This window comes from Chiloscyllium punctatum, chromosome 49 (genome assembly GCF_047496795.1).
Source record: "Chiloscyllium punctatum isolate Juve2018m chromosome 49, sChiPun1.3, whole genome shotgun sequence".
In the NCBI taxonomy this organism is placed as follows: domain Eukaryota; kingdom Metazoa; phylum Chordata; class Chondrichthyes; order Orectolobiformes; family Hemiscylliidae; genus Chiloscyllium; species Chiloscyllium punctatum.
The window spans coordinates 44,398,776-44,423,915 of NC_092787.1; the positions used below are offsets into that span (position 1 = coordinate 44,398,776).

At 44.6% G+C, this 25,140-nt stretch overlaps 2 protein-coding genes across 6 annotated transcripts in view; one reads left to right on the plus strand and one right to left on the minus strand.

Moving 5' to 3' along the window:
• The window catches only part of LOC140469656 (FK506-binding protein 15-like), a 97,903-nt gene extending 90,679 nt beyond the window's left edge, over positions 1–7,224 (plus strand). For all 5 annotated transcript variants that reach the window (XM_072566368.1, XM_072566370.1, XM_072566369.1 and 2 more), the window contains 2 exons: positions 554–656; positions 3,350–7,224. In XM_072566368.1, the coding sequence (XP_072422469.1) occupies positions 554–656; positions 3,350–3,427 (181 nt within the window). In that variant the 3' untranslated portion in view covers positions 3,428–7,224. The remainder of the gene's footprint in view (positions 1–553; positions 657–3,349) is intronic.
• Positions 7,225–11,213: 3,989 nt separating this feature from the next.
• Positions 11,214–25,140, minus strand: part of lrsam1 (leucine rich repeat and sterile alpha motif containing 1) — a 78,675-nt gene continuing 64,748 nt past the window's right edge. Inside the window, 3 exon segments of the mRNA XM_072566373.1 lie at positions 11,214–14,137; positions 20,387–20,534; positions 22,903–23,057. Of these exon segments, the coding sequence (XP_072422474.1) occupies positions 20,409–20,534; positions 22,903–23,057 (281 nt within the window). The 3' untranslated portion in view covers positions 11,214–14,137; positions 20,387–20,408.

Sequence of the window (25,140 nt, forward strand, 5' to 3'; positions counted from 1 at the left end):
ACCCCATGTGAAGAAAAGTAGAGATTTTTTTCAGTGTTATAATGTTTGTCACTGAAGCAGTATCACATTTGAAAAACTGAACATCTGATTTGCTATGTGCAAGTTGGCTACTTTTCAGTACAGGTATTGACTGCATTTCTAAAAGGGTCATTGGCTAGAAAAGGCTTTCAAGTGCCCCTGGGTCATGCAAGGCACTATAGAAATGCAACAGTGCTGTTCTAGTGTCTGTGTTACTTTATTTTGCTGCTGTTTATATTTGTTAGGTAATGTTTTGAGGAATTCCCCTCATCTGATTTCTGTCCAGTGACTCCTGCTTGAGCATGTGTCTGAGCTGGATCAAGACTGGCTGGGATGATGACTTTCTCAGTTGAATTTCCTACCTCATCTTCACAGGTGAAGATTGAGCAGTTCTGAGCTGCCAGTTTTGCTTTTTGAAGAACCTTTCCCAGTGTTAGTCACGACTGGGTAAAGAATGGGGTAATAAAGTAATCTCTGTTAGAAATGAAGAACAGAGACAGTGATCACTGACCTTGTGACCTTTTTACTTTTTTAGTCTTTTCAGTGATGATGACGATGATGAGGGCTTGTTCAAACCGGTGACTCTGAAATCGGGAAAGCTAACCAAGAAGGAGGAGGAAGAGGATGAAGATGAAGTGGTAAGAGAATAGGGATTTCATTACTGCAACAGTGAGGGAGAATGGGAGCAGTGTTGCCATGCAGGACTCTACATTGGAAGGGAAGTTGGGAACCTGAGGGCTTAGCAATGAAGGGGGGCAGGGAGGGACAGTAGTGTAAAGGGGTGGGGGAAGGGAGGGGCCGTAGTGTAACGGGGGTGGGGGGAAAGGGAGGGGCTGTAGTGTAAAGGGGGTGGGGGAAGGGAGGGGCCGTAGTGTAACGGGGGTGGGGGGAAAGGGAGGGGCCGCAGTGTAATGGGAAGAGTTGTACAGCCCGGAAATAGACCCTTCAGTCATTTCTTTCATGCTGACCAGATATCCTAAATTAGTCTAGTTCTGTTTGCCAGCACTTGGCCCATACTCCTCTTAGCCCTTCCTACGTGTATACCCATCCAGATGCCGTTTTAAATGTTGTGGTTGTCCCAGCCTCCTCTTCCTCCTCCTATAGCAGCTCCCATGCACAAATTACCGTCTGCATGAAAAAGTTGCCCCATAGGTCCCTTTTTAAATCCGCTCCCCCCCCCGCCCCACTTTAAACCTATGCCCTCTAGTTTTGGACTCCCCCACCCTGGGAAAAAGACCATGCATGCCTTTCGTGACAACACACACATCCTAGGACAGGTGAAACAAAGACACTCGTGGGAATTCTTTGAGGCATGGCGTTCTAAACAGAACTCCATCAATAAACACATCAATTTTGATTCCATTACCTTCCCATGGAAAAAAGAACCAGAAATGACATCACCCACCTTTTAAGACTGATATCAGAGAGGTGGGACATACCACCAGCGCTTCACTGTTCACTCTCACTGATGATGTTACCTAGTCATGGTGACAAAACGGCTGAAAACAAGCCTTCCAGCTCAGTGAGCAAACTTACAGACTTAACATCAACCTGAGAAACAAATCTTCTCAAAAATCGCTAATTTTATAATCCTTAATAAGGTCACCCCTCTGCCTCCGACTCTGCAGGGAAAACAGCCCCAGTCTATTCAGCCTCTCTCTATAGCTGAAACCCTCCAACCCTGGCAACATCCTTATAAATCTTTTCTGAACCCTTTCAAGTTTCACAACATCCTTCCTATAGCAAGGAGATCAGAATTGCGCACAGAATTCCAATAGTGGCCTAACCAATGTCCTGTTCAGCCGCAACATAACCTCCCAACTCCTGTATTCAGTGCACAGACCAATAAAGGAAAGCATACCAAACGCTGCCTTCACTATCCTATCTACCTGCGATTCAACTCTCAAGGAACTGTGTACCTGAACTCCAAGGTCTCTTTGTTCAGCAACACTCCCCAGCATCTTCCCATTAAGTGTATCAGTCCTGCTAAGATTTGTTTTCCCAAAATGCAGCACCTCACATTTATCTAAATTAAATTCCATGTGTCACTTCTCAGCCCACTGGCCCATCTGATCAAGATCCTGTTGTAATCTGAGGTAACCTTCTTCACTGTCCATTACACCTCCAATTTTGGTATCATCTGCAAACTTCCTAACCGTACCTCTTATGTTTACATCCAAATTATTTATATAAATGATGAAAAGCAATGGACTCAGCACCGATCCTTGCGGCACATCACTGGTCACAGCCTCCAGTCTGAAAAGCAACCCTCCACCACCACCCTCTGTCTTCTAGCTTCGAGACAGTTCTGAAGCCAAATGGCTAGTTCTCCCTGTATTCCATGTGATATAACCTTGCTAACCAATCTACCATGAGGAACCTTGTTGAATGCCTTACTGAATTCCATATAGATCACATCCACTGCTCTGCCCTTATCAATCCTCTTTGTTACTTCAAAAAACCTCAAACCGGTTTGTGAGACATGATTTTGAACACAATGTCATGTTGACTATCTCAAATCTGTCCTTGCCTTTCCAAATACATGTAAATCCTATCCCTTAGGATTCCCTCCAACAACTTGCCCACGACTGATGTCAGGCTCACCGGTCCATTGTTCCCTGGCTATTCTTCACCACCTTTCTTAAATATTGGCACCATGTTAGCCAACTTCCAGACTTCTGGCACCTCACCTGTGATTATCGATGATACAAATATCTCAGCAAGGGGTCCAGCAATCACCTCCCTAGCTTCCCACAGAGTTCTAGGGTACACCTGATCAGGTCCTGGGGATTTATCCACCTTTTGTGTTTTAAGCCGTCCAGCACCACCACCTCTGTGATATGGACATTTTCCAGGGGTTGCTATTTATTTTCCCACATTCTGTATCTTCCCTGTCCTTCTCCACAGTAAACACTGACACAAAACACTTGTTTAGTCTCTCCTATCCTGTGGTTTCACACATAGGTGGCCTTGCTGATCTTAAAGGGGCCCTATCCTCTCCCTAGTTACCCTTTTGTCCTTAATGTATTTATAAAATCCCTTTGGATTCTCCTTAACCCTATTTGCCAAAGCTATGAGGGGGGTAAATAACTTGGATGTTACAAAATATTGCATGTTGGGAACGTATGATATGATTCCAGATCTAATTTCCGTAGCAGTGACTGTGCGCCAAAAGTTTTTTAAAGTGACCCCCACTTCCTATTGCTTCAAGAACCTGATTGTCAGTTTTTCATTTGCCACCCTCTATTGACCCCTCTTCCCCTACTTCTCCCATCTCTCTCATTGCTCTCTCTCTCTCTCATTGCTCTCTCTCTCTCTATCACTCACACAGAGTATGAAGGGCCGCCCACCACCAGCACCCCTCTTTGGAGATGAGGATGAAGAAGATGATTTTGATTGGCTTGGATAAGGTCACCTCTAAGATTGAGTGTAATTACTGTTGGAGATGGAGAACCAGAAAGGATCCTGCCTCAAAGACCTGCCTGAAAACACAGTGCTTATTCCCTGTGGAATTTCATATTCTGAAATTCACTCTGATTGTAACCTACTGGGCATAGCCTCCTGGTGTGAGGTTGTCTGGAGTCCAAACAGAAGGAAATTGTGGATGAACTTGCACTGACTCTAAACCACACTGGTATTGTTCCTAAACATCATATGACTTTGTTGCAATCAGATTTCCTTTTTAATTCCTGCTGAATTTCATTAAATTTTTACTGCTTAAACAGCCAGAGCTGTTGATAGCTGTTGGACAGCCCGATGCAGCACAAGGCAAGTAGAGACTGCTTATTAACTTTGTTATTGTAACTGCCACAGTCTGAATATCAAACTCTCTTCATTACATTCTGTCATTTGTGAATGATGCTCACACGGGGAATAAGACATTTTCCTTGTGTGTTGGGTGCAGCATTGGTTTGGTCCAAAATAAAGTATCTCTGTGCCTTAACTTCCAATCACGTGGTGCCCACCCTACACATTTTCACTCCTGTTTCTTGACGTAGCCTACTTGGGCGGAACTCATTATCTTCAGTTGTACAGCCTGAACTGAAATTTCTCCAAACCTCTTAATTTCTTTACCTTTCATCTCCTGTCCAATGATACTTCTGAAAACATTCCTCCCTGCTCAGATTTTGGGTCATGCAATCTAATTTACCTCAATGTCAAATTTTGATTGACTTTTGAAGCCTAAATGTCCTTTTGTTTTAGATCCGTTCATGACCATTGTAGAGATGTTGAATGGAGGGATTTGAATTCCTCAAGCCAATCTTCAAGAAATTATGCAACAAGATTTCAAGTTTTACAACTTTACTATAACAAATGAAAAGCAACCTGGACTCAGCATTACCTAACAGGCAGTTAATGATAAGTTAATTAAAAAAAAATCTTAACATGACCAATAACCTCATGCCATATATACTTGACATATATATTCTGTTCTTTATAGTATGGTTTCCATAGACCTTCAGTTGTTAGAGAAAACAGGCCTGTTTCATACTGTTTCCAATCGACTTACATAATCCATTTTGCTGAATTATAGTTTTTCATGGCCATTGTTCCTTGGTCTTTGAATTCTCAAACCAGTGCACTGTGGTGCCAGCTTTGCCAGGGCTAATCCTGTAGAGTCTTTACAGTGCTATGGAATGCATCCCTCTGATTGGCAACTCACCTCCCTCTTGTCTGATCATTCAAATTCTCTCTCTCTCTCTCTTCCCCTCCCCCCCCCCCCTCCCTCCATGAACCATCCAAGCCCTCTTCCTGTCAAAGTGACCTAGATAGTGAGATTGAATGTACCATGGGTGGTATGGTGGCTCAGTGGCCTCAGCGCCAGGATTCCGTGTTCAATTCCCACCTTGGGCGACTGCCAGTATGGAGTTTGCACATTCTCCCTCTGTCTGTGTGGGTTTCCGCCGGGTGCTCCAATTTCCTCCCATAGTCCAAAGATGTGCAGGCGAGGCGGATTAGCCATGGGAAATGTAGGGTAGGGGATGTGGGTCTGATGGGATGCTCTTCAAAGGGGCAGTGTGGACTCAATGGGCTGAATGGCTTGCTTCTACAGTGTAGGTTTCTGATTCTATAGCTGAATTTGCCAAATTAAACAAGGAGAGGTGGTGAAGTAAGTTGGTTGTGAGGAAGTAGAGTCTGCAAAGGAAGAGGTAGAGGTTAAGTGAGTGGATAAAAATTTTGGCAGATGGACTATTATGTGGGAAACTGAACTTTGGCTGGAATAATGTAAAAGGCAGTGTACTACTTAAATAGAGAGATTGTTGATAGAGGGATCTGGGTGTCCTGGAACATGATTTATAAAAAGTTAGTATGGAAGGACAATGTGATGAGGAAGACAAAATGTATGTTGATGCTTGCTGCAAGGGGAATGGAACGTCAAAATATAGAGCATTTGATTTCAAATGTGGAGTGCTGTGTAGTTTTGGCCTCCATATTTGAAAAGAGTAGATAATTACTTTGCATTAGAAGCAGTTCAGGTTCACTTCTCATTCTATGGATTTCTTGAGGTTGAACAGGTTCAGACTAGTTCTTGTTGGAGTTTGGAAGAATGAGGTAATCTTACTAAAACACAATATCATGAGGAAACTTGGGAGGATGTTTCCTTTAATCGAGGGACCAGAGTAAGGAGATATAATTAAAAAATAAGTATCCTTTTTAAAATTGAGATTGGGAGAAATGTTTTGTGAGGGTCATTAGTCTAAGGAATTCTTTTCCCCAAAAAGCAATTGAGGCTGGATATTTGAATATCTCCCTTTGGAAAAGTCTTCCCTTTTCTCATTTACTATTTCACCTGCAAATCTTGGATTCTAACCTGGCCATACATCCCACACTTGGTATTCTTCCAGTTGAGCATCTTTGTTTGCTGTTTGTCCTTTTCCATATTAAGGCTTTAAACCTTGATGCCACAAGTATCAATGCTGGGTCCTCAGCTATTTACACTTTTCTCTTTCTTTACATCATTAGTATGAAGATGTGCAACTATATAATGCATCATATTTGCTGATGATACTTTTCACCTAGTTTAGTGAATTGTGGGCTGCAAAGACTGTTTGTGAGTTAACAACTGGACGGTCATAGGGGGAAATTATTCATTTTGGTTGTAAGAGTGGAATTGCTAAATATTTTCTAAAAGGTGTGAGACTGATGTTCAAAAATTGGTGTGATAGAGGAAGCATGTCGGTACAGCAAGCAATTTAGAAAGCAAATGGCAGATTGAGCTTTGGAGCAAAGGAATAGTCAAGGAAGACCAAATTTGGAATACTGTGTGCAATTTTGGTTGCCATATTTATCAAAGGATTTTTTTTGGAGAAGGTATAGTAAGTGTTTATTAAACTGGTCCTTTGGAGATATGGTTATCCTGCAATGAGATGTTGATAAATTGGACTTCTTTGGAGTTTTGAAGGATGAGAAATGATCTCATTTACACATCCAAGATTCACAAAGGGTTCGTGAGGGTAGAGCTGTTTTTTTATTATTCATTGACAGGCTTGAGGGCCTTGCTGGTTGGGCCAGCATTTATTACCCATCCTAAATGTCCAGAGGGCAGTTGAGAGTCAATCACATTGCTATGTCAGATGTAGGCCAGACCAGGTAAGGATGGCAGATTTCCTTCCTTAAAAGACATTACGGAACCAGATGGGTTTCCCCCCCCCCCCCCCCTCCCCCCAACAATTAGCAATGGATTCACGGTCATCATTACACTCTTAATTCCAGATTTTTGTTAAATTCAAATTCCATCATCTGCTGTGGCAGGATTCAAAACCAGGTCCTCAGAACATTACCAAAGTCTCTGGATTAATAGTCTAGTGATAATACCACTAGGCCATCACTTCCCCAATGCTGAGAGATGGTTTTGGCTGATTGAAGTATGCTTCCATGTTTTAGATTCCTCAAAGGAGTGAGATGAGAAATTATTTAACTTAAAGGGTTGTGAATCTTTGTAATTTTCCCCACAGAGGATTGTGAATGCTAATCTTTAAATATATTTCGGGCTGAGAAAGGGGTCTCAGGGAATTGAAGAATATTGGGAGAGGGCACAAGGGGGTAGAGTTGAAGCCCAGTGTCAGCCACAGTCACATTAAATTGAAGAGCAGGCTGGATGGGTCATGTGCCCTACTCCTGTAGTATTTCTTGTATTCCAGGAAAAATGTAAAGAAAATATGGTGGGTGAACTGCATGATTATGAATAAATACATTTGATTGAAAGTGTTGTGTAATTGAGTATCCCATTTCCAAAAAAAAAATGCAGTAGCATCTGATGCCCACAAAAGGCTGGTATGTGCAGCTCAGCAATCTCTACATGGTTGCCTCACATTAGCAAGGAAGTAAAACCATGATTTCACATCACACAGTAATTCTGACCACAGAATGAGTAATTCCTGTTGATCTTCATTGGTATTGACAGAGGTTGATTTTATTTTCACTGCACACCGCATATTCTGCTATATTCCTAGCCTCTGTCTTTTCTCTTGTAGCCTCTTGTAGTGTTTATATAGCTGGTTTGACACTAGTAGTCCCCAGAATGTTGATAGCAGGGGACTGATGGTAATGCCACTGAATGTCGAGGGGTGGCAGATTGTCTTGTATTAGAGATGGTTATAACCTGGCATTTGTTTGAAACAGATGTTACTTGCCAGCCCTGGCTAAAAGTTCTAACGAAAGTTCCAAGAACTCCCCACCTATGTTTGGGACACCACCCACGCCCTCCACCTCCTCCATGATTTTTGCTTCCCCGGTCCCCAATGCCTTATCTTCACCATGGACATCCAGTCCCTGTACACCTCCATCCCCCATCACGAAGGACTTAAAGCCCTCCGCTTCTTCCTTCCCCGCCATCCATTTCCATTTCCATCTCTGGTGACCGAATCGACACGGACAGTTACTATAAACCGACGGACTCCCACAGCTACCTAGACTACACCTCGTCCCACCCTGCCACCAGTAAAAACGCCATCCCATATTCCCAATTCCTTTGTCTCCGCCGCATCTGCTCCCAGGAGGACCAGTTCCAAAACCGTACCACCCAGATGGCCTCCTTCTTCAAGGACCGCAATTTCCCCCCAGATGTAGTTGACGATGCCGTCCACCGCATCTCTTCCACTTCCCGCTCCTCCGCCCTTGAGTCCTGCCACTCCAACCGCCACCAGGACAGAACCCCACTGGTCCTCACCTACCACCCCACCAATCTCCATGTCCAGCGTATTATCTGCCGTCATTTCCGCCACCTCCAAACGGACCCCACCACCAGGGACATATTTCCCTTCCCTCCCCTCCCCTCCCCTATCAGCGTTCCGAAAAGACCACTCCCTCCGTGACTCCCTCGTCAGGTCCACACGCCCCCCAACCCAACATCCACTCCCGGCATCTTCCCTTGCAACCCCAAGAAATGCAAAACTTGCGCCCCCACCTCCCCCATTACCTCCCTCCAAGGCCCCAAGGGATACTTTCATATCCACCACAAATTCACCTGCACCTCCACACACATCATCTATTGCATCCGTTGCACCCGATGTGGCCTCCTCTATATTGGGGAGACAGGCCGCCTACTTGCGGAACATTTCAGAGAACACCTCTGGGACACCTGGACCAGCCAACCCAACCACCCCGTAGCCCAACACTTCAACTCCCCCTCCCACTCCACCAAGGACATGCTCCTCCATGCCTTTGACTCCTCCATCGCCAGACCATGGCAACATGACGGTTGGAGGAAAAGCGCCTCATCTTCCACCTAGGAACCCTCCAACCACAAGGGATGAACTCAGATTTCTCCAGTTTCCTCATTTCCCCTCCCCCCACCTTGTCTCAGTCAAATTCCTCGAACTCAGCACCGCCGTCCTAACCTGCAATCTTTTTCCTGACCTCTCCACCCCCACCCCACTCTGGCCTATCACCCTCACCTTGACCTCCCTCCACCTATCGCATTCCCAACGCCCCTCCCCCCTACCTTTTATCTTAGCCTGCTGGACACGCTTTCCTCATTCCTGAAGAAGGGCTGATGCCCAAAATGTCGATTCTCCTGTTCCTTGGATGCTGCCTGACCTGCTGCGCTTTTCCAGCAACACATTTTCAGCTCTGATCTCCAGCATCTGCAGTCCTCACTTTCTCCTGAAAGTTCTAATGGTCATTCAAGTGCTATAAAATATAGATGAGGACCTCACCAGGCAGAAACCTGCAGCTGCAATGTATATTGGAATTCTGTTTGTTCATAACTTCTATCACCCTTCTAACTCTTCATTAGGGTACCCCAGTGGAATTCTGCCTATAAATCCTGATGCTTGCAGTTCATTTTTCAACATACCAATACAAACCTTATTGCTTCAACTCTGAGTGACTGAGGTGAACTATGGAGAACTGTGGAAGGAGATCATAGGCTTGAAGAAAGGTAGAGAGGCTTTTGAGGACATTTTAGTCTCCTTTATTAATCCTTCTTCCAGTCCTTGTCCAAACTGGTCTGGTTCTGACTGAATGAATTTCATTTAATTGATGAAAAAAATAAGCACATTCGGCCAAAGGTTGTGACTAGATCACGCTATCTGGTTGTGAGTAGAGTGCAATTGTTTAAAATCTTTGATAATGATGTCTAATTGTCAGATCAGTGGAAAGTGAAGGAGGTTGAAACAGCATAAAGTTAGTTTGGATGTTGCTCATCTGCAACAACCGACCAACTTGCAATACTGTTTAGAGTGGGCTAGAGTTTTACAGTATACCTGATACTCAGTCCTAGGGCCAAGCATTCAAATCATATTGTGGATGTTAGTGGAATTTAAAACAAAAGTACATCTGTTCTTAAATCTGGTTTACCACTTTCCTTCAAAAAAAACCTGACTCGAGACACACAGCAATGAGGTTGATGCTTAACTGTACCCTGAAATGGCCTAGCAAGCCACTCAGCTAAAGGTTAATTAAGAATTATCATCAATCACTGGCTTTAGCAGTAGCAGCAGCAACCATCACAGGAATAAAGAAAAATATCTCTAAACCCACATTTGGACAGCCTCTTGCATTTTGTTGCTAGGTGCCCTTGTTTTTCTGTCTTGACTACAACAAAGGTCGGATGGAGTCTGACCACACTTTACTGAAGGTCAGGACACATAGCCACACTCCCTATTCAAGCAGATGAGCTCATAGGGAGAGGAGTTAATTCCTGTTTTTCCATCAGAAGCAATAATTATCTGCACTGCTTTTAGAGACTTACCCAACCTCATCTCACTCACTTCCTAATGATTAGTAACCCTGATCCCATTCTGGCATTCTTTGTTCAAACTTTTGTGCCCTTTCTCCTTTAAAGGCTCTCCAAAACTCCCCTACTTTACCATGGCTGTAGAACCCCTCCAGAGCTCAGCATTTAAGGAGAGGGTTACACTTCCCACTCCAGCGGTGAAGACATTTTGGTGCAGTACAGAGGGGGTGCTTTACTGTCAGTGACATTTTTCAGTTGTGATATTAAATTAAGGTCCTGTTGACTCCTACAGGAGGAGTTTGCCTTCATGCCATAGCTGATATTAATTCCTCAGTTATGTGCAGAAGAATAATCTGCCATGCACATAGGTTAGTGGCTGCAATTCCTACAACAGCACTTTATCAACCAAACGACTGTGGATATTAGAACATAGTACAGCACAGAAATGGTCCTTTTGGCCCATGCTGATGTGCCAAACATAATGCCAAATTAAACCAATCTCTTCTGCCTGCCCTTGGTCCATATCTCTCTATTCCTTGCATTTTTATGTGCATATCTTAAGTCCCTTGCATGCCCCTATTGTATCTGCCTTCACCAGACCCCTGGTTGCATGTTCCAGATTCCTACCACTCAAAAAAAGCTTGCCCCTACATCTCCTTTGAAACCTCCACCTCCTAGTATTAGATAGGGATATTCCTGAAGTTGTGAAAGAAAACATATAAACACAAGTTTTTTTTATACAAATGCAAGTTGTAACTTGAACCATCTCCAAATACTTTCAATTCTAACACCACAAAGAGAATAACTAGTATACTTTAAAAATTCCATTTAACTTACTCCATGATTTTTCCATGCCCATCAGTATTCATCTGGGACTGTTCATAGCTGGTAACTCAAAACATCCAGAAAAAAGTAAGAAGGTTCCACTGGTAATCCCAAGTATCTAAGTTAAGATCAGAAACTGAAGAATTCACCCAAGGGCAAATGACAAAGCAGGATCCAGCACGGTGCATGCTTCATTTAAGACCTTTATTGTGACAAAGACTTTTCATTAAGATCACTTTTTAATGTACATATTGAAATTCATAGCTTACAGCAAGATCTTTATTAGCAGCACCCTCTCTATTCCTGATGAAGGGCTTTTGCCCGAAATGTCAATTTTCCTGCTCCTCACATGCTGCCTGAACGGCTGTGCTTTTCCAGCACCACTCTAATCCAGAATCTGGTTTCCAGCATCTGTAGTCATTGTTTTTACCTTAGCAGCACCTAAGCCAATGCACACATCCTGAAGGGACAATTCAATAAATAAATAAATATCTGAAAACATGCTTTACATTCTTGTATTTAGTTCAACATGCAGCTTCTAACTATCTCTTGGGAGAAACATAGGAAGAAACCTTTAATGTAGTATACCACTAAGTGCAAAAGAAAATAAAGCAGTGGTTGAGTGACACCAATCTCTGGTTTGAAAAGCCCTTAAATTCAGCAACCCTTAAGAAAAGAATGAATATGGTAAGGGTAGGAATCTTTTGTAATGGGACTAGTTCCTTGAGACATCTCCAATAACACAAGTAAATCGTGGTCGCTCAGTGGTTAGCACTGCTACCTCACAGCACCAGGGACCCAGGTTTGATTCCAGCTTGGGGCGATTGTCTGGATTATGGGAGGAAACCCACACAGACACTGGGTGAATGTGCAAACTCTACACAAATATGTGCAGTTAGATGCAAATATAAAGGGGTAAATATAGCTCATGTTCTTGTAGTTTTCCATCAGGGAGAAGTAAAACTATTTAATCAGGAGATTATTTCGGGAAAGAGAGGCCATCTCACTGAAAACTTCCTGGTTGGGTGATGGAGAGTCACCGAGGGGGCAGCAGAATGATAAATATCTATTAAGAAAATTTCACAGCAAGTATTAGAATTGGCAAGCATTCATGTTTGCAGTTGCTATCTGTACAATCGTACAAAGAGAGCAGTAATTACATTATGAACCAAACAGGAAGGCTACAATTCAATATATTGCACAATAAAACCTTAGGCAGGTTAAATTTTTTTAATATAAAAATAAACAAAATTATTTGACGGTTTTCATATAAAATTACAACACAATAAAACAATTTAACACAATCCTCACAGCAGCTTTCTGACATAACACAAAGACAAAATCCAAGGATAAGTACTACAACAATTGGCCAGTCATTGGTGATCGGAAAGTTGTTAGAAATAATAGTTTGGGACAAAATTTGCAGTCAGTTGGACAAATGTTGACAAATTAAGAAAATCTAGCACACATTTCTGAAGGGCTAAATAGTGTTAGATTAGTCTAAGTTTTGTTATGGTGACAAGGAGGGTAATGTGCATGTGTGGTGTAAATGGACTTCAAAGAAGGCATTTGATAAAATACTCATCAGAAAAATTGAAGTCTAATTGAATAAAACACAGTGACATGGTTACAGAATTAGCCGAGAACTTGAAATCAGTGTTTTTTCAGGAATACAGAAGCGTATACAGTTGGGTTCCTCAAGCGTCACTATCAGGACCATTTTTGAGGTATATTAGTGACCTGGGCTTGTATAAGGCACATTTTCAAAAATTGCAGATAACACAAAACTTGGAAATATTGTAAATTGTAAGGTGGTAAGTGACAAACTTCATATCCACAAGTTGCTGAATGGCTAGATATGGCGCAGATCAAATTTAAGGCAGAGAAATACAAAGTGGTACATGGGAAAGGAAGAATGAGGAAACGCATGATCGAAAAGAAAGGATACTACAGAGCTGACGTATACAAATAGTTGAAGATGATACAGCAGATTGAGAAATCATCAATAAGGCATACAGGATCTTGGGCTTTAAAAACTGAAGCATACATTACAGAATTTAGTAGTTATGGTAAGCCTTTATAACACAATGGTTCAGCCTCAACTGAAGTATCCAATTCTGGGAACCACAATTCAGGGAAGGTGTGAAGGTGCTGCACACGATTTAAAAATGGCACAAAAGATGAGAAGTCAGTAATATGGCTAAATTTGGTGAATCTAGATGTGTTTCGAGAGATTTGATTGAGGTGTTAAAATCATGAGGGGTTCTGGACAGAGCAGGTAGGGAGAAAGTATCCTCATTTATGGAATATCTAGAAACCAGAGGAGACAGATTGGCGAAAGAACTAAAAACAACACGAAGAAGAATTTTATATTGTAGTGAGCAGTTAGGATTGGGAGTGCACAGCCTGAGAACTGCAGTGGAGGCAGATTGAGTTGTTGCATTCATAACAGAATTATACAGTGATTGGAGGGGAAAGGATTGGCAGGACTATGAGAATAGGGCAACAGAGAAGGATGGAGGTGGGCAAACTGCTCTTATTGGACCAGCTTGGACACAATGGATCACATACCCTCTTTCGGTGATGTAACCATTCTATAGGTCGAAAGATCCTGCTTTATGTCTGATCTGCAGATCGCTGAGCAACTGTATGTGGATGGGTTGGGTGAGTGAGATGATGGGCACAAATGACACCGCTCAAGCTGACTGCACACCCACCTGAGTTCTCTGCAGATTTGCTGCACCAATTCTCAGTGGAATTCCAATGCATTTCCATGAACAAAAGGAAAGCATGAACAGCAGCAAGAAAACAAAAGTCTTAACTGTTCTATCACAGTTTTCTGCTCCTCGCCTACTCAAGGAGTTGGGTTAAATCCAGTTACTACGTCAGGTTACATCTCAGTAGAATAATACACACCAATTAACATCACTGCCAACAGCATCCAGGCTCAACCAGAAGAAAAGGAATTGTCCACCTCAGCCTGGAGGCTGCTCCACGTGGTCTTACCAGGAGTAAATGCAGCCTGGTTTATTTGTGTAGGGCAGCATAGCTAGAGAAAGAGGACACAAGGCACCAGCAGGCTGAGAGATGAAACAGACAAGGTTGCAGGCAGATCTGTGGACACAAAAGTGTGAAGATAAGAACTCATGAAAGAGAACAGGACACTAACAAAAACAGAGTTCCTGACAGTGTGGACTGGAAAAGACAGTACACCATAGAATTAGAATAGCTCAGCACAGAAGGAAGCTGATCAGCTCTTTCAAGAAGCAATCCAGTTTGACTCACTGCCTGAAACTGAGCTGTCACTTCAAAAATATTTAGATATGCACCTGTTATAGCCTACAGGCACACTGATCAAGAGATGGAGGGTTGTTAAATTTGGAAATAGAATCATAGAGCTGTACAGCACAGAAACAGACTCGTCAGTCCAACTTGTCCATGCTGACCAGGTATTCTATTTATATAGAGTCCCACCTGCCAGCACCCGGCCCATATTCCTCCAAATCCTTCCTATTCACATTCCCATCCAGATGCCTTTTAAATATTGCAATCGTTCTCTGGCAGTTCATTCCATACATGCACCCTCTGCGTGAAAGAGTTGCCCAGAGGTCACTTTTCAGTCTTTTCCTGCTCCCCTTAATTCTGAACGCCCAACTCCAGGGAAAAGACCTTGCCTATTTATCCTAGAACTCTGTGGGAAGCTAGAGATGTGATTGCTGGGCCTCTTGCTGAGATATTTGTATCATCAATAGTCACAGGTGAGGTGCCGGAAGACTGGAGTTTGGCAAATGTGGTGCCACTGTTTAAGAAGGGTGGTAAAGACAAGCCAGGGAACTACAAGTCAGGTGAGCCTGACCTCGGTGGCGGGCAAGTTGTTGGAGGGAATCCTGAGGGACAGGATGTACATGTATTTGGAAAGGCAAGGACTGATTCGGGATAGTCAACATGGCTTTGTGCGTGGGAAATCATGTCTCACAAACTTGATTGAGTTTTTAGAAGTAACAAAAGATGATTGATGAGGGCAGAGCAGTAGATGTGATCTATATGGACTTGAGTAAGGCGTTTGACATGGTTCCCCATGGGAGACTGATTAGCAAGGTTCGATCTCATGGAATACAGGGAGAACTAGCCATTTGGATACAGAACTGGCTCAAAGGTAGAAGACAGAGGGTGGTGGTGGAGGGTTGTTTTTCAGACTGGAGGCCTGTGACCAGTGGAGTGCCACAAGGTTCGGTGCTGGGTCCTCTACTTTTTGTCATTTACATAAATGATTTGGATGGGAGCATAAGAGGTACAGTTAGTAAGTGTGCAGATGACACCAAAATTGGAGATGTAGTGGACAGCGAAGAGGGTTACCTTGGATTACAACAGAATCTGGACCAGATGGGCCAATGGGCTGAGAAGTGGCACGTGGAGTTTAATTCAGATAAATGCGAGGTGCTGCATTTTGGGAAAGCAAACCTTAGCAGGACTTATACACTTAATGGTAAGGTCCTAGGTAGTGTTGCTGAACAAAGAGACCTTGGAGTGCAGATTCATAGCTCCTTGAAAGTGGAGTCGCACGTAGATCGGATAGTTTGGTATGCTTTCCTTTATTGGTCAGAGTATTGAGTAGAGGAGTTGGGAGGTCATGTTGCCGCTGTACAGGACATTGATTAGGCCACTGTTGGAATAGTGCATGCAATTCTGGTTTCCTTCCTATCGGAAAGATGTTGTGAAACTTGAAAGGGTTCAGAAAAGATTTACAAGGATGTTGCCAGGGTTGGAGGATCTGAGCTACAGGGAGAGGCTGAACAGGCTGGGGCTGTTTTCCCTGGAGTGTCAGAGGCTGAGGGGTGACCTTATAGAGGCTTACAAAATTATGAGGGGCATGGATAGGATAAATAGACATCCTGGGGACGGGTTTGGAAGGATATGGACTGGGTGCTGGCAGGTGGGACTAGATTGGGTTGGGATATCTGGTCGGCATGGACGGGTTGGACCATGCTGTACATCTCTATGACTCTACGCCCCTCATGATTTTATAAATCTCTAAGGTCACCCCTTAAGCCTCTGACACTCCAGGGAAAATAGCCCCAGCCTATTCAGCCTCTCCCTATAACTCACCCTCCAATTCTGGCAACATCCTTGTAAATGCTGGAAATGTTAATACTATTTGGCCCATTGTGCCTCCTCTAAACTCCCTGCCTTTCACTTGAAAGGTGTACCTCTTTTTATTGATCCTTTGGCTGAGGGGAACAGCTCCTTTCATTTCACCCTGTCCATCCCTTTCATAATCTTAGACACTTCTATCAGATCTCCCCTCAAACTTCTCTGCTCCAACCCGAACATATCCAGCCTCTCGCTGTAGCTGAAACAAACAATTAATTTAAGTCAGAGTCATAACTGTATGACTCAAACTCCCAGTCATGATATACCTCCAAAAAGGGCAAAAGGTACCACAAACAATCCAGAGCTCCCTGGACAATTGGAGAAGTGGAGAGTAAGAAGCAGATAAAGCCATGCTCATGTCCGTTAGACAGCGCAGTTGAAATTCTGCCTGAAAATGGAAGGTTCAAAGGGAAACTGAAGCAGCAAATAAGGGAGGGAATGAAAAGAAACTGACAGCAAGCTTTAAAGTAAACCTATAAATCTTTCCAGGTATAAAGTTACTGACAAGGTGATAAAGGTGCAATAGATCTGACTAGGGACCAAAAAAGGGATTTATTCATGGAGACAAAGAACATGGCTCTTATTAAATAAATACTTTGTACCAAGGAAGATGCTGCTGCCCAGGTCATGGTAAAGGGGAAGGTCATTCAGATGCTTGAAAGGTTAATAGAACATAGAACATTACAGCGCAGTACAGGCCCTTTGGCCCTCGATGGTGCGTTGACCTGTCATACCAATCTGAAACCCATCTAACCTACACTATTCCATGTACGTCCATATGCTTGTCCAATGACGACTTAAATGTACTTAAAGTTGGCGAATCCATTACCATTGCAGGCAAAGCATTCCATACCCTTACTACTCTGAGTAAAGAAACTACCTCTGACATCTGTCCTATATTTATCACCCTTCAATTTAAAGCTATGCCCCCTCGTGCTCACCGTCACCATACTTGGAAAAAGGCTCTCCCTGTCCACCCTATCTAACCCTCTGATTATCTTATATGTCTCTATTAAGTCACCTCTCAACCTTCTTCTCTCTAACGAAAACAGCCTCAAGTCCCTCAGCCTTTCCTCGTAACACCTTCCCTCCATACCAGGTAACATCCTAGTAAATCTCCTCTGCACCCTTTCCAAAGCTTCCACATCCTTCTTATAATGCGGTGACCAGAACTGTACACAATACTCCAAGTGCGGCCGCACCAGAGTTTTCTACAGCTGTCGCATAACCTCATGGTTCCGGAACTCGATCCATCTATTAATAAAAGCTAAAACACTGTATGCCTTCTTAACAACCCTGTCAATCTGGGTGGCAACTTTCAAGGATCTGTGTACCTGGACACCAAGATCTCTCTGCTCATTTACACTACCAAGAATCTTATCATTAGCCCAGTACTTTGCATTCTGGTTACTCCGACCAAAGTGAATCACATCACGTTTGTCTGCATTACACTCCATTTGCCGCCTCTCAACCCAGCTCTGCAGCTTATCTATGTCTCTCTGTAACCTACAACATCCTTCGTCACTATCCACAACTCCACCGACCTTAGTGTCATCTGCAAATTTACTAACCCACCCTTCTATGCCCTCATCCAGGTAGTTTATAAAAATGACAAACAGCAGTGGACCCAATCCTGACGCTTGCGATACACCACTGGTAACTGGACTCCAAGATGAACATTTCCCGTCAACCACCACCCTGTCTTATTTCAGCAGGCCAATTACTGATCCAAACTGCTATATCTCCCACAATCCCATTCTTCCACATTTTGTACAATAGCCTACTGTGGGGAGCCTTATCGAACACCTTGCTGAAATCCGTATACACAATCGGTTTACTCTCATCTACCTGTTCGATCACCTTCTCAAAGAACTCAATAATGTTTGTGAGGCACGACCTATCCTTCACAAAACTGTGCTGGCTATCCCCAATCAAATTATTCTTTTCTCGATGATTATAAATCCTACCTCTTATAACCTTTTCCAACACTTTACCAACAACTGAAGCAAGGCTCACTGGTCTATAATTACCTGGGTTGTCTCTACTCCCCTTCTTAACCACATTCGCTATCCTCAGGTCTTCTGGCACTATTCCTGTAGACAATGTCGATTTAAAGATCCATGCCAAAGGCTCGGCAATCTCCTCCCTGGTTAAATTGATAAGGACAAAGTACTGGATGTGCTTAATGTTGATAAGGCATCATAACTAGATGGGATGCAGCCAAGGATACTGAAGGAAAAGAAGAGTGGATATTGCAAAGACACTGGTTATAAATTTTCAGTCTTCCTTGCACCCGGGATGGTGCCACATGACTGGAGAATTGCAACTATCACACTCTTGTTTAAAAAGAGGGTGTAAAGAGGAGTCCAGCAACCCACAGCCAGTTCCACTCTCATGTTGGGGAAACTTCTGGAAACAAGAATTCAGCTCAAAATTAGTAGTCACTTGGGGCAGATATGGGTTCATAAAAGAAAGCCTACATGGGATTTGTTATGAACAAATCATGTTGCCCTAGCTTTCTTGATGCATTAACAGAGGGGCTTGTTGAGGATAATGCTATGGTTATGGTGTATATGGACTCCCAAAAGGCATTTGATAAAGTGCTGCACAACAGTCTTGTAATCAACAATATAGCTCATAAAAGGGTCAGTAGCAATACAGACACAAAATTGGCTATGTGATAAGAGACAGGACATACTGGGAAATGGATGCTTTTCAGGCTAGAGGAAGGTTTGTAGTGAAGTTCCCAGGATTTGGTGTTGACACCTTTGCTTTTCCTGATGTACATTAATGATTTTAATTTTTATTCATTAATGTCTCTGCCATCATTTATTGTCCATCCTTAATTGCCCAGAGAGCAGTTAAGAGTCAACGATATTGCTGCGGGTCTGGAGTCAAATGTAGGCCAGACCAGGTAAGGACAGCAGATTTCCTTTCCTAAAGGTCATTAGTTTTGACGCGTTTTTGATTTACATGATCGCCATTAGACCAGCCTTTTTTATTTCCAGATGTTCTTATTGAAATCAAATGTCACCATCTGCCATGGTGTGAATTGAACCCCAGAACATTAGTCTGTAGGTTCTGGATTACTAGTCTAGGAATATCACCATTACACCTCCCTGGTCTAAACTTAGATCTTGGCACACAGGTCGCAGTTTCAAAATTTTCACGAGCTGAAATGTGGAAGCATTGTAAACTGTGAGGAGGATGGGGGTAGCTTGGTTGAATGGGTGGAGAGGCAGGAGGTGAAAGTTAATGCAGATAAATGTGAAGTGATTCATTTTGGTAACACGAACATAGAGGCCAGACAAAATAAAGGGCACTATTAATTCTAGAGGAAGTGCAGGAACAGAGGGACTGTTGGGTATATGCAACATTGAAGTTGGTAGGAGGGGATTAAGAGCAGTTAATAAAACATGCAGCAATCTGGACTAAATCTACAGGGGCACAGAGTAAAAATGCAAGAAAGTAACATTAAACCTGCATAAAACATTGGTCAGTTTCCACTGGTTCCAGGCACCAGTAGGGATGTGACAGTGTTAGAGAAAGCACAGAGATGATTCACAAGAATGGCTCCAGGATGAAGAATTTCAGTTTTGAAAATAGATTCAAGTAGTTGGGACTGTTTTCCTTGGAGAGTGAGAGGTGAAGATTTGATAGAAATTTCCAATCTTGAGGGACGTGGACATGGTAGATACGGAGAAACTGTTCCGACCGCTGTAAGGATTGAGAACGAGATTTAAGGTAATTGGCAAAACAAACAATGGAGACTGGAGGAGAAACACTCAAGCAGCAAGTGGTTAGGATCAGAAATGAGCTGCCAGAGAGTGATCGAAGCATAGTCAATAGACGCTTTCAAAATGCAATAGAAACAAAGTGCTGGAAATGCTCAGCAGGAGAGAAAGAGAGTTATTGTTTCAGATCGAGGTGATCTTTCATCAGAACCAATTCTCAACTCAACTCTCTTGTTGCTTCTTATTTGCCACCTTCTCTATGTGTGAGTCAACAGACAGCATCTGTGGGTATACCCAGGGTGGGGTACTGGGCAAGTCTGACACCAGTGGACATCTCCTAGAGTGGTGGGAGCAGCTATACCCTCAGCAACAGAGTCAAACCCAGGCCCATCTCTGTGCTCCATGCCACCTCCAGGAGGCTGGGTACAAATCAGCAGGCAGCTTTTGAGTTACTGCAAACCTTGGAAAGTACACGTACGTTGGAGAGGGACAGGCCCAGCTCAGGAGGTACGATAGATGCGAATCTTTTGCTCAATATCCTTCCGGCAGAGGGGACAGGTGGACAACTCAGCTCCACATGTCTGACAGCAACAAACATGACCACATGGCAGGAAGATCATCTGACTCTGACAAGACAAAACAAAACAGAGAGAGAGCTTGTTAACACTTGCAATCCAAATGATATTCACAAACAACCCTTTGCCTTTTTAAAGTGCTTCTCCTTTGGCTATTTTATAATCGGCCTGTTCAGAGATATTTTGAACAAATCTGAAGCTGGTGGGAATTGAAGTTGGGCCTCCTAGCTCAGAGGTGGTGTCACTACCATGTGGGAACAGATTGGCCTCAGGAATCACTGGAACAGCTTCTTAACTCACAGCCTCTACTTTCTGTGAGAACTGGGGCACAGACAGATGGGAATACCACCACATGCAAGTTTCCCTTCAGTCCACACTCTTTTCTGATTTAGAGATATATTACCATTTCTTCAGTGTTGCTGAGTTAGTATCCTGGACCCCTTCATAACAGCATTGTACAGCCATAAGCTGCTGTGGTTTAAGACAATGCACCAACTTCAAGGGTTAAGTAATAAACACTGACAATTGCAGTAACTCCCAATACCCAGACAAAAGAAAAACTAACTGGTGTTCAGAAACTGCTGGAACATACACAAATTCTCCACGCCAACTGGAAACCAATCTGTATTGGTACTTAACCGATCTGCAGTCAGTGATGTCCAAATCCATTGTTCCCTCTTTCCCCCATTCGATTATCAAACCTATGTGGTCAGACATCTCACAGTCCCCTGACCGAGCACTAACACAAGATCAATGAAACTTTAAAGACTGCAGCTTACAAGAATAGAACAGTAAAAAAGGTTTAGTATCATTGGAGACTATATGTAGTTTGCCATGCACAGAAAATGATTGCACTATGATGATTATGAAACTATCCATAGACGGTCAGCTACAACCTACACGGTTCTATAATGCTATCCCATATACAGAGATAACTGTCTCTTGGGATGATCAATTCCCAAACATCACACAAATGTGGATCTCACGAACAGCACAGGGTAGGAGGGAGTCGTAGCTGGGAAAGGAACAATCATCCTGCCGTGAGATGTCAGGTAAAGTCCTGGATGCTGTCTATAAACAGAGATATTGGTTCAACCTGTGAGTGAGAGAACTTGGCCTTAACCGGTAAACGGCAGTCCATAAAATTCCTTATCCAGCAGGGTCTGTATCTGGCTCGTCATAGGAGGCAAGATGGAGTCCATCAGAAAGATTCATTTCTATTCAACAGCCAAGATCTAATTTACCCAGCTTCCTTGTTTACAGCCAAACAAAGGCTCTTTGAAAAACAGCCCCTGGATTTTTACACTCTCAATAATATGTATTTTTATAGCAACTTTAATGTTGCAGACATCTCATGTCACTTTGTAGCAGCAATAGCAAATAGAAGTCGACAGGCTTCCCCTGGAGTTAATGGCAGGGAGACAATAGATATCAACTTTAAGAGGCATCTTAGAGGACCAAAGAGAAGACGAGGTTTAAGAAGCTGGTTTCCAGAGACAGGGAAGGGTGCAGGGGCCAGAGGAGGGTATGGAGATAGGGAGGGGATGTAGGGACAGAAGGATACACAGATAGGGAAGGGTGTAGGGGCCAAAAGGAGAATACGGAGATGGGGAGGTGTGTAGGGGCTGGAGAGGGTACGCAGATTTGGAGGGGTGTGGGGGCCAGAGGAAGTTACAGAGATAGGGACGGGTGGGTAGGGGTTGGAGGGTAGTGCAGAAATAGGGAGGGGTGTAGGGGCCGGACAGGGTACAGAGATAGGGAGTTGGTTTGGGGCCGGAGATGGTTACAGAGATAGGGAGCGGTATAAGGGCCAGAGGAGGTTACAGAGTTAGGAGACTGACAGGGTACAGAAATAGGGAGGCAGTGTAGGGACCAGAGGAAGTTACACAGATAGGGAGGGGTGTATAGGCTGGAGGAGGGTACAGAGATAGAGAAGAGCAAAGGGAGGAAGTTAAAAATAGCTGAGAACATTTATAACTAGAAGCTGATGTAGGTCAGGGATAACACTTGAATAGGACCTGCTGAGCATTAGGATGTGGGAAATTCAGTGTTGGCCTCACTCCATCCTCGTATCAGTAACCCTCTTCAGCGTGGCCACTTGCTGCGATCTTTGTAACCCCCTCCCCCGAGCCTGGGCTGTCCTAAACACCCACTCTCTGCCTTTACTACACCAATAACAACTACAATCTCCTCCAACTTTGACTAAGCTTTCAGTGAGATCCCTATTGTCTGCTCCATTGATTATGTCTCCGTTTTATGATATCCTCCTCCTCAGGTCATTTTATTGTGTTGAAGGTGCTAATAATACAATCACTGGACACAATGGCCTCCATTATAAGACAACATGAGGTGGGAAGCTATCTACATGAAACACCAAGATTATATCGTTCCGTGTTTGAGCCACTGCCAGCGACCTTACCTCTTGTTCCAGGCAGACAACACATTCCGACTGAGCAAGGACCTCCTCAGAGACTGCAGCAGGACTGGAAGGTGTTGCTTTATCCTCAGAGGGAGCACTGGGCTGGCTCTCACCCACATCTGCAGAAGTTTCCTTTGTTGGGACGAGCTCCTGATCTGTACAGGCGAGAAAAGATGCACGAGTTAGCAGGTACAGCACCAGAACCTTCTGTACCAAACACTGTCTGATCAGCAGCTTAAGTCATTTGGCTCCTAGGGGTGGTCTCATTAGACTCCATCCCTTCCTGTACAGTCAGACTAGTGCCTTTTGCACTAAAGTCGTGGGACTGTCAAGGATGCATCAATAGGTAGAGAGAGAGAGAGAGAGAGATGGGGGGTTCAAGAGAGAGAGAGACACACAGGGGGGGGGGGGGGGGGAGGGGAGGGTAAGGGAGTCGATAGGGGGGTTCGAGAGAGCGTGAGAGGCAGCAGCGGGTCAAGAGCGAGAAGAGTGCGTGAGAGAGATGGGTGGGGGAAGAGTCAGAAAGAAAGAGAGGGGAAGAGAGAGAGAAAAGAGAGAGAGGAGGGGGAGAAAAAAAGAGAGAGGGGAGGGGGAGAGGAAGAAAGAAAGAACAGACAGACAGAGAGACAGACAGACAGACAGAGAGAAAAAGGGGGGGGGAAGAGAGACAGAGAAAGAGACAGAGAAAGAGAAAGAAAGAGAAAGAGGGAGAGCGAGAGGGAGAGCGAGAGGGAGAGCGAGAGGGAGAGCGAGAGGGAGAGCGAGAGGGAGAGCGAGAGGGAGAGCGAGAGGGAGAGCGAGAGGGAGAGCGAGAGGGAGAGCGAGAGGGAGAGCGAGAGGGAGAGCGAGAGGGAGAGCGAGAGGGAGAGCGAGAGGGAGAGCGAGAGGGAGAGCGAGAGGGAGAGCGAGAGGGAGAGCGAGAGGGAGAGCGAGAGGGAGAGCGAGAGGGAGAGCGAGAGGGAGAGCGAGAGGGAGAGCGAGAGGGAGAGCGAGAGGGAGAGCGAGAGGGAGAGCGAGAGGGAGAGCGAGAGGGAGAGCGAGAGGGAGAGCGAGAGGGAGAGCGAGAGGGAGAGCGAGAGGGAGAGCGAGAGGGAGAGCGAGAGGGAGAGCGAGAGGGAGAGCGAGAGGGAGAGCGAGAGGGAGAGCGAGAGGGAGAGCGAGAGGGAGAGCGAGAGGGAGAGCGAGAGGGAGAGCGAGAGGGAGAGCGAGAGGGAGAGCGAGAGGGAGAGCGAGAGGGAGAGCGAGAGGGAGAGCGAGAGGGAGAGCGAGAGGGAGAGCGAGAGGGAGAGCGAGAGGGAGAGCGAGAGCGAGAGGGAGAGCGAGAGGGAGAGCGAGAGGGAGAGCGAGAGGGAGAGCGAGAGGGAGAGCGAGAGGGAGAGCGAGAGGGAGAGCGAGAGCGAGAGCGAGAGGGAGAGGGAGAGCGAGAGGGAGAGGGAGAGGGAGAGGGAGAGCGAGAGGGAGAGGGAGAGCGAGAGGGAGAGGGAGAGCGAGAGGGAGAGGGAGAGGGAGAGGGAGAGGGAGAGCGAGAGCGAGAGCGAGAGCGAGAGAGGGGGGGGGGGGAGGGGGGGGAAGAGGGAGGGGGAAGAGGGAGGGGGAAGAGGGGGCAGGGGGGGGGGAGAGGGAGGGAAGGGGGAGAGGGAAAGCGAGAGAGAGAGAGAGAGAGAGAGAGAGAGAGAGAGAGAGAGAGAGAGAGAGAAAGAAAGAAAGAAAGAAAGAAAGAGAGAGAGAGAGAGAGAGAGAGAGAGAGAGAGAGAGAGAGAGAGAGAGAAAGAAAGAAAGAAAGAAAGAAAGAAAGAAAGAAAGAGAGAGAGAGAGAGAGAGAGAGAGGAAGGAAGGAAAAAAAAGAAAGAGACACACACAGAGGAGTAAAAGGAAACTGATGAGAATGCAAAAGGAGAACAGTTGAGACAAGAGGGTTGAACTGGGCTGCTGGGCTACTGAGGGAGAAAAACTGAAACCTGCATTCAGACTATTAGAGAGAGAGAATGTGACCCGTTTTGTGATCTCTGCATCAAGCTAGAAAATGGAGTCATCAGTATGCTGGCAATTTAACAAGTCTCCTGCCGACACTGTCATAGTTCTAGTGCCCGCTCTGTTATTGGTGCCTGCTGCATTATTTCGTATTTGGAGACAGATAAACAGGTCTGTCATGTCTGCCCCAGATACCCCACACTCTGAGCCACACTTCATTCGAGGATAAACTGTGGGTGAGGCAAAACTTCTGCTTCCCCTCCCCAA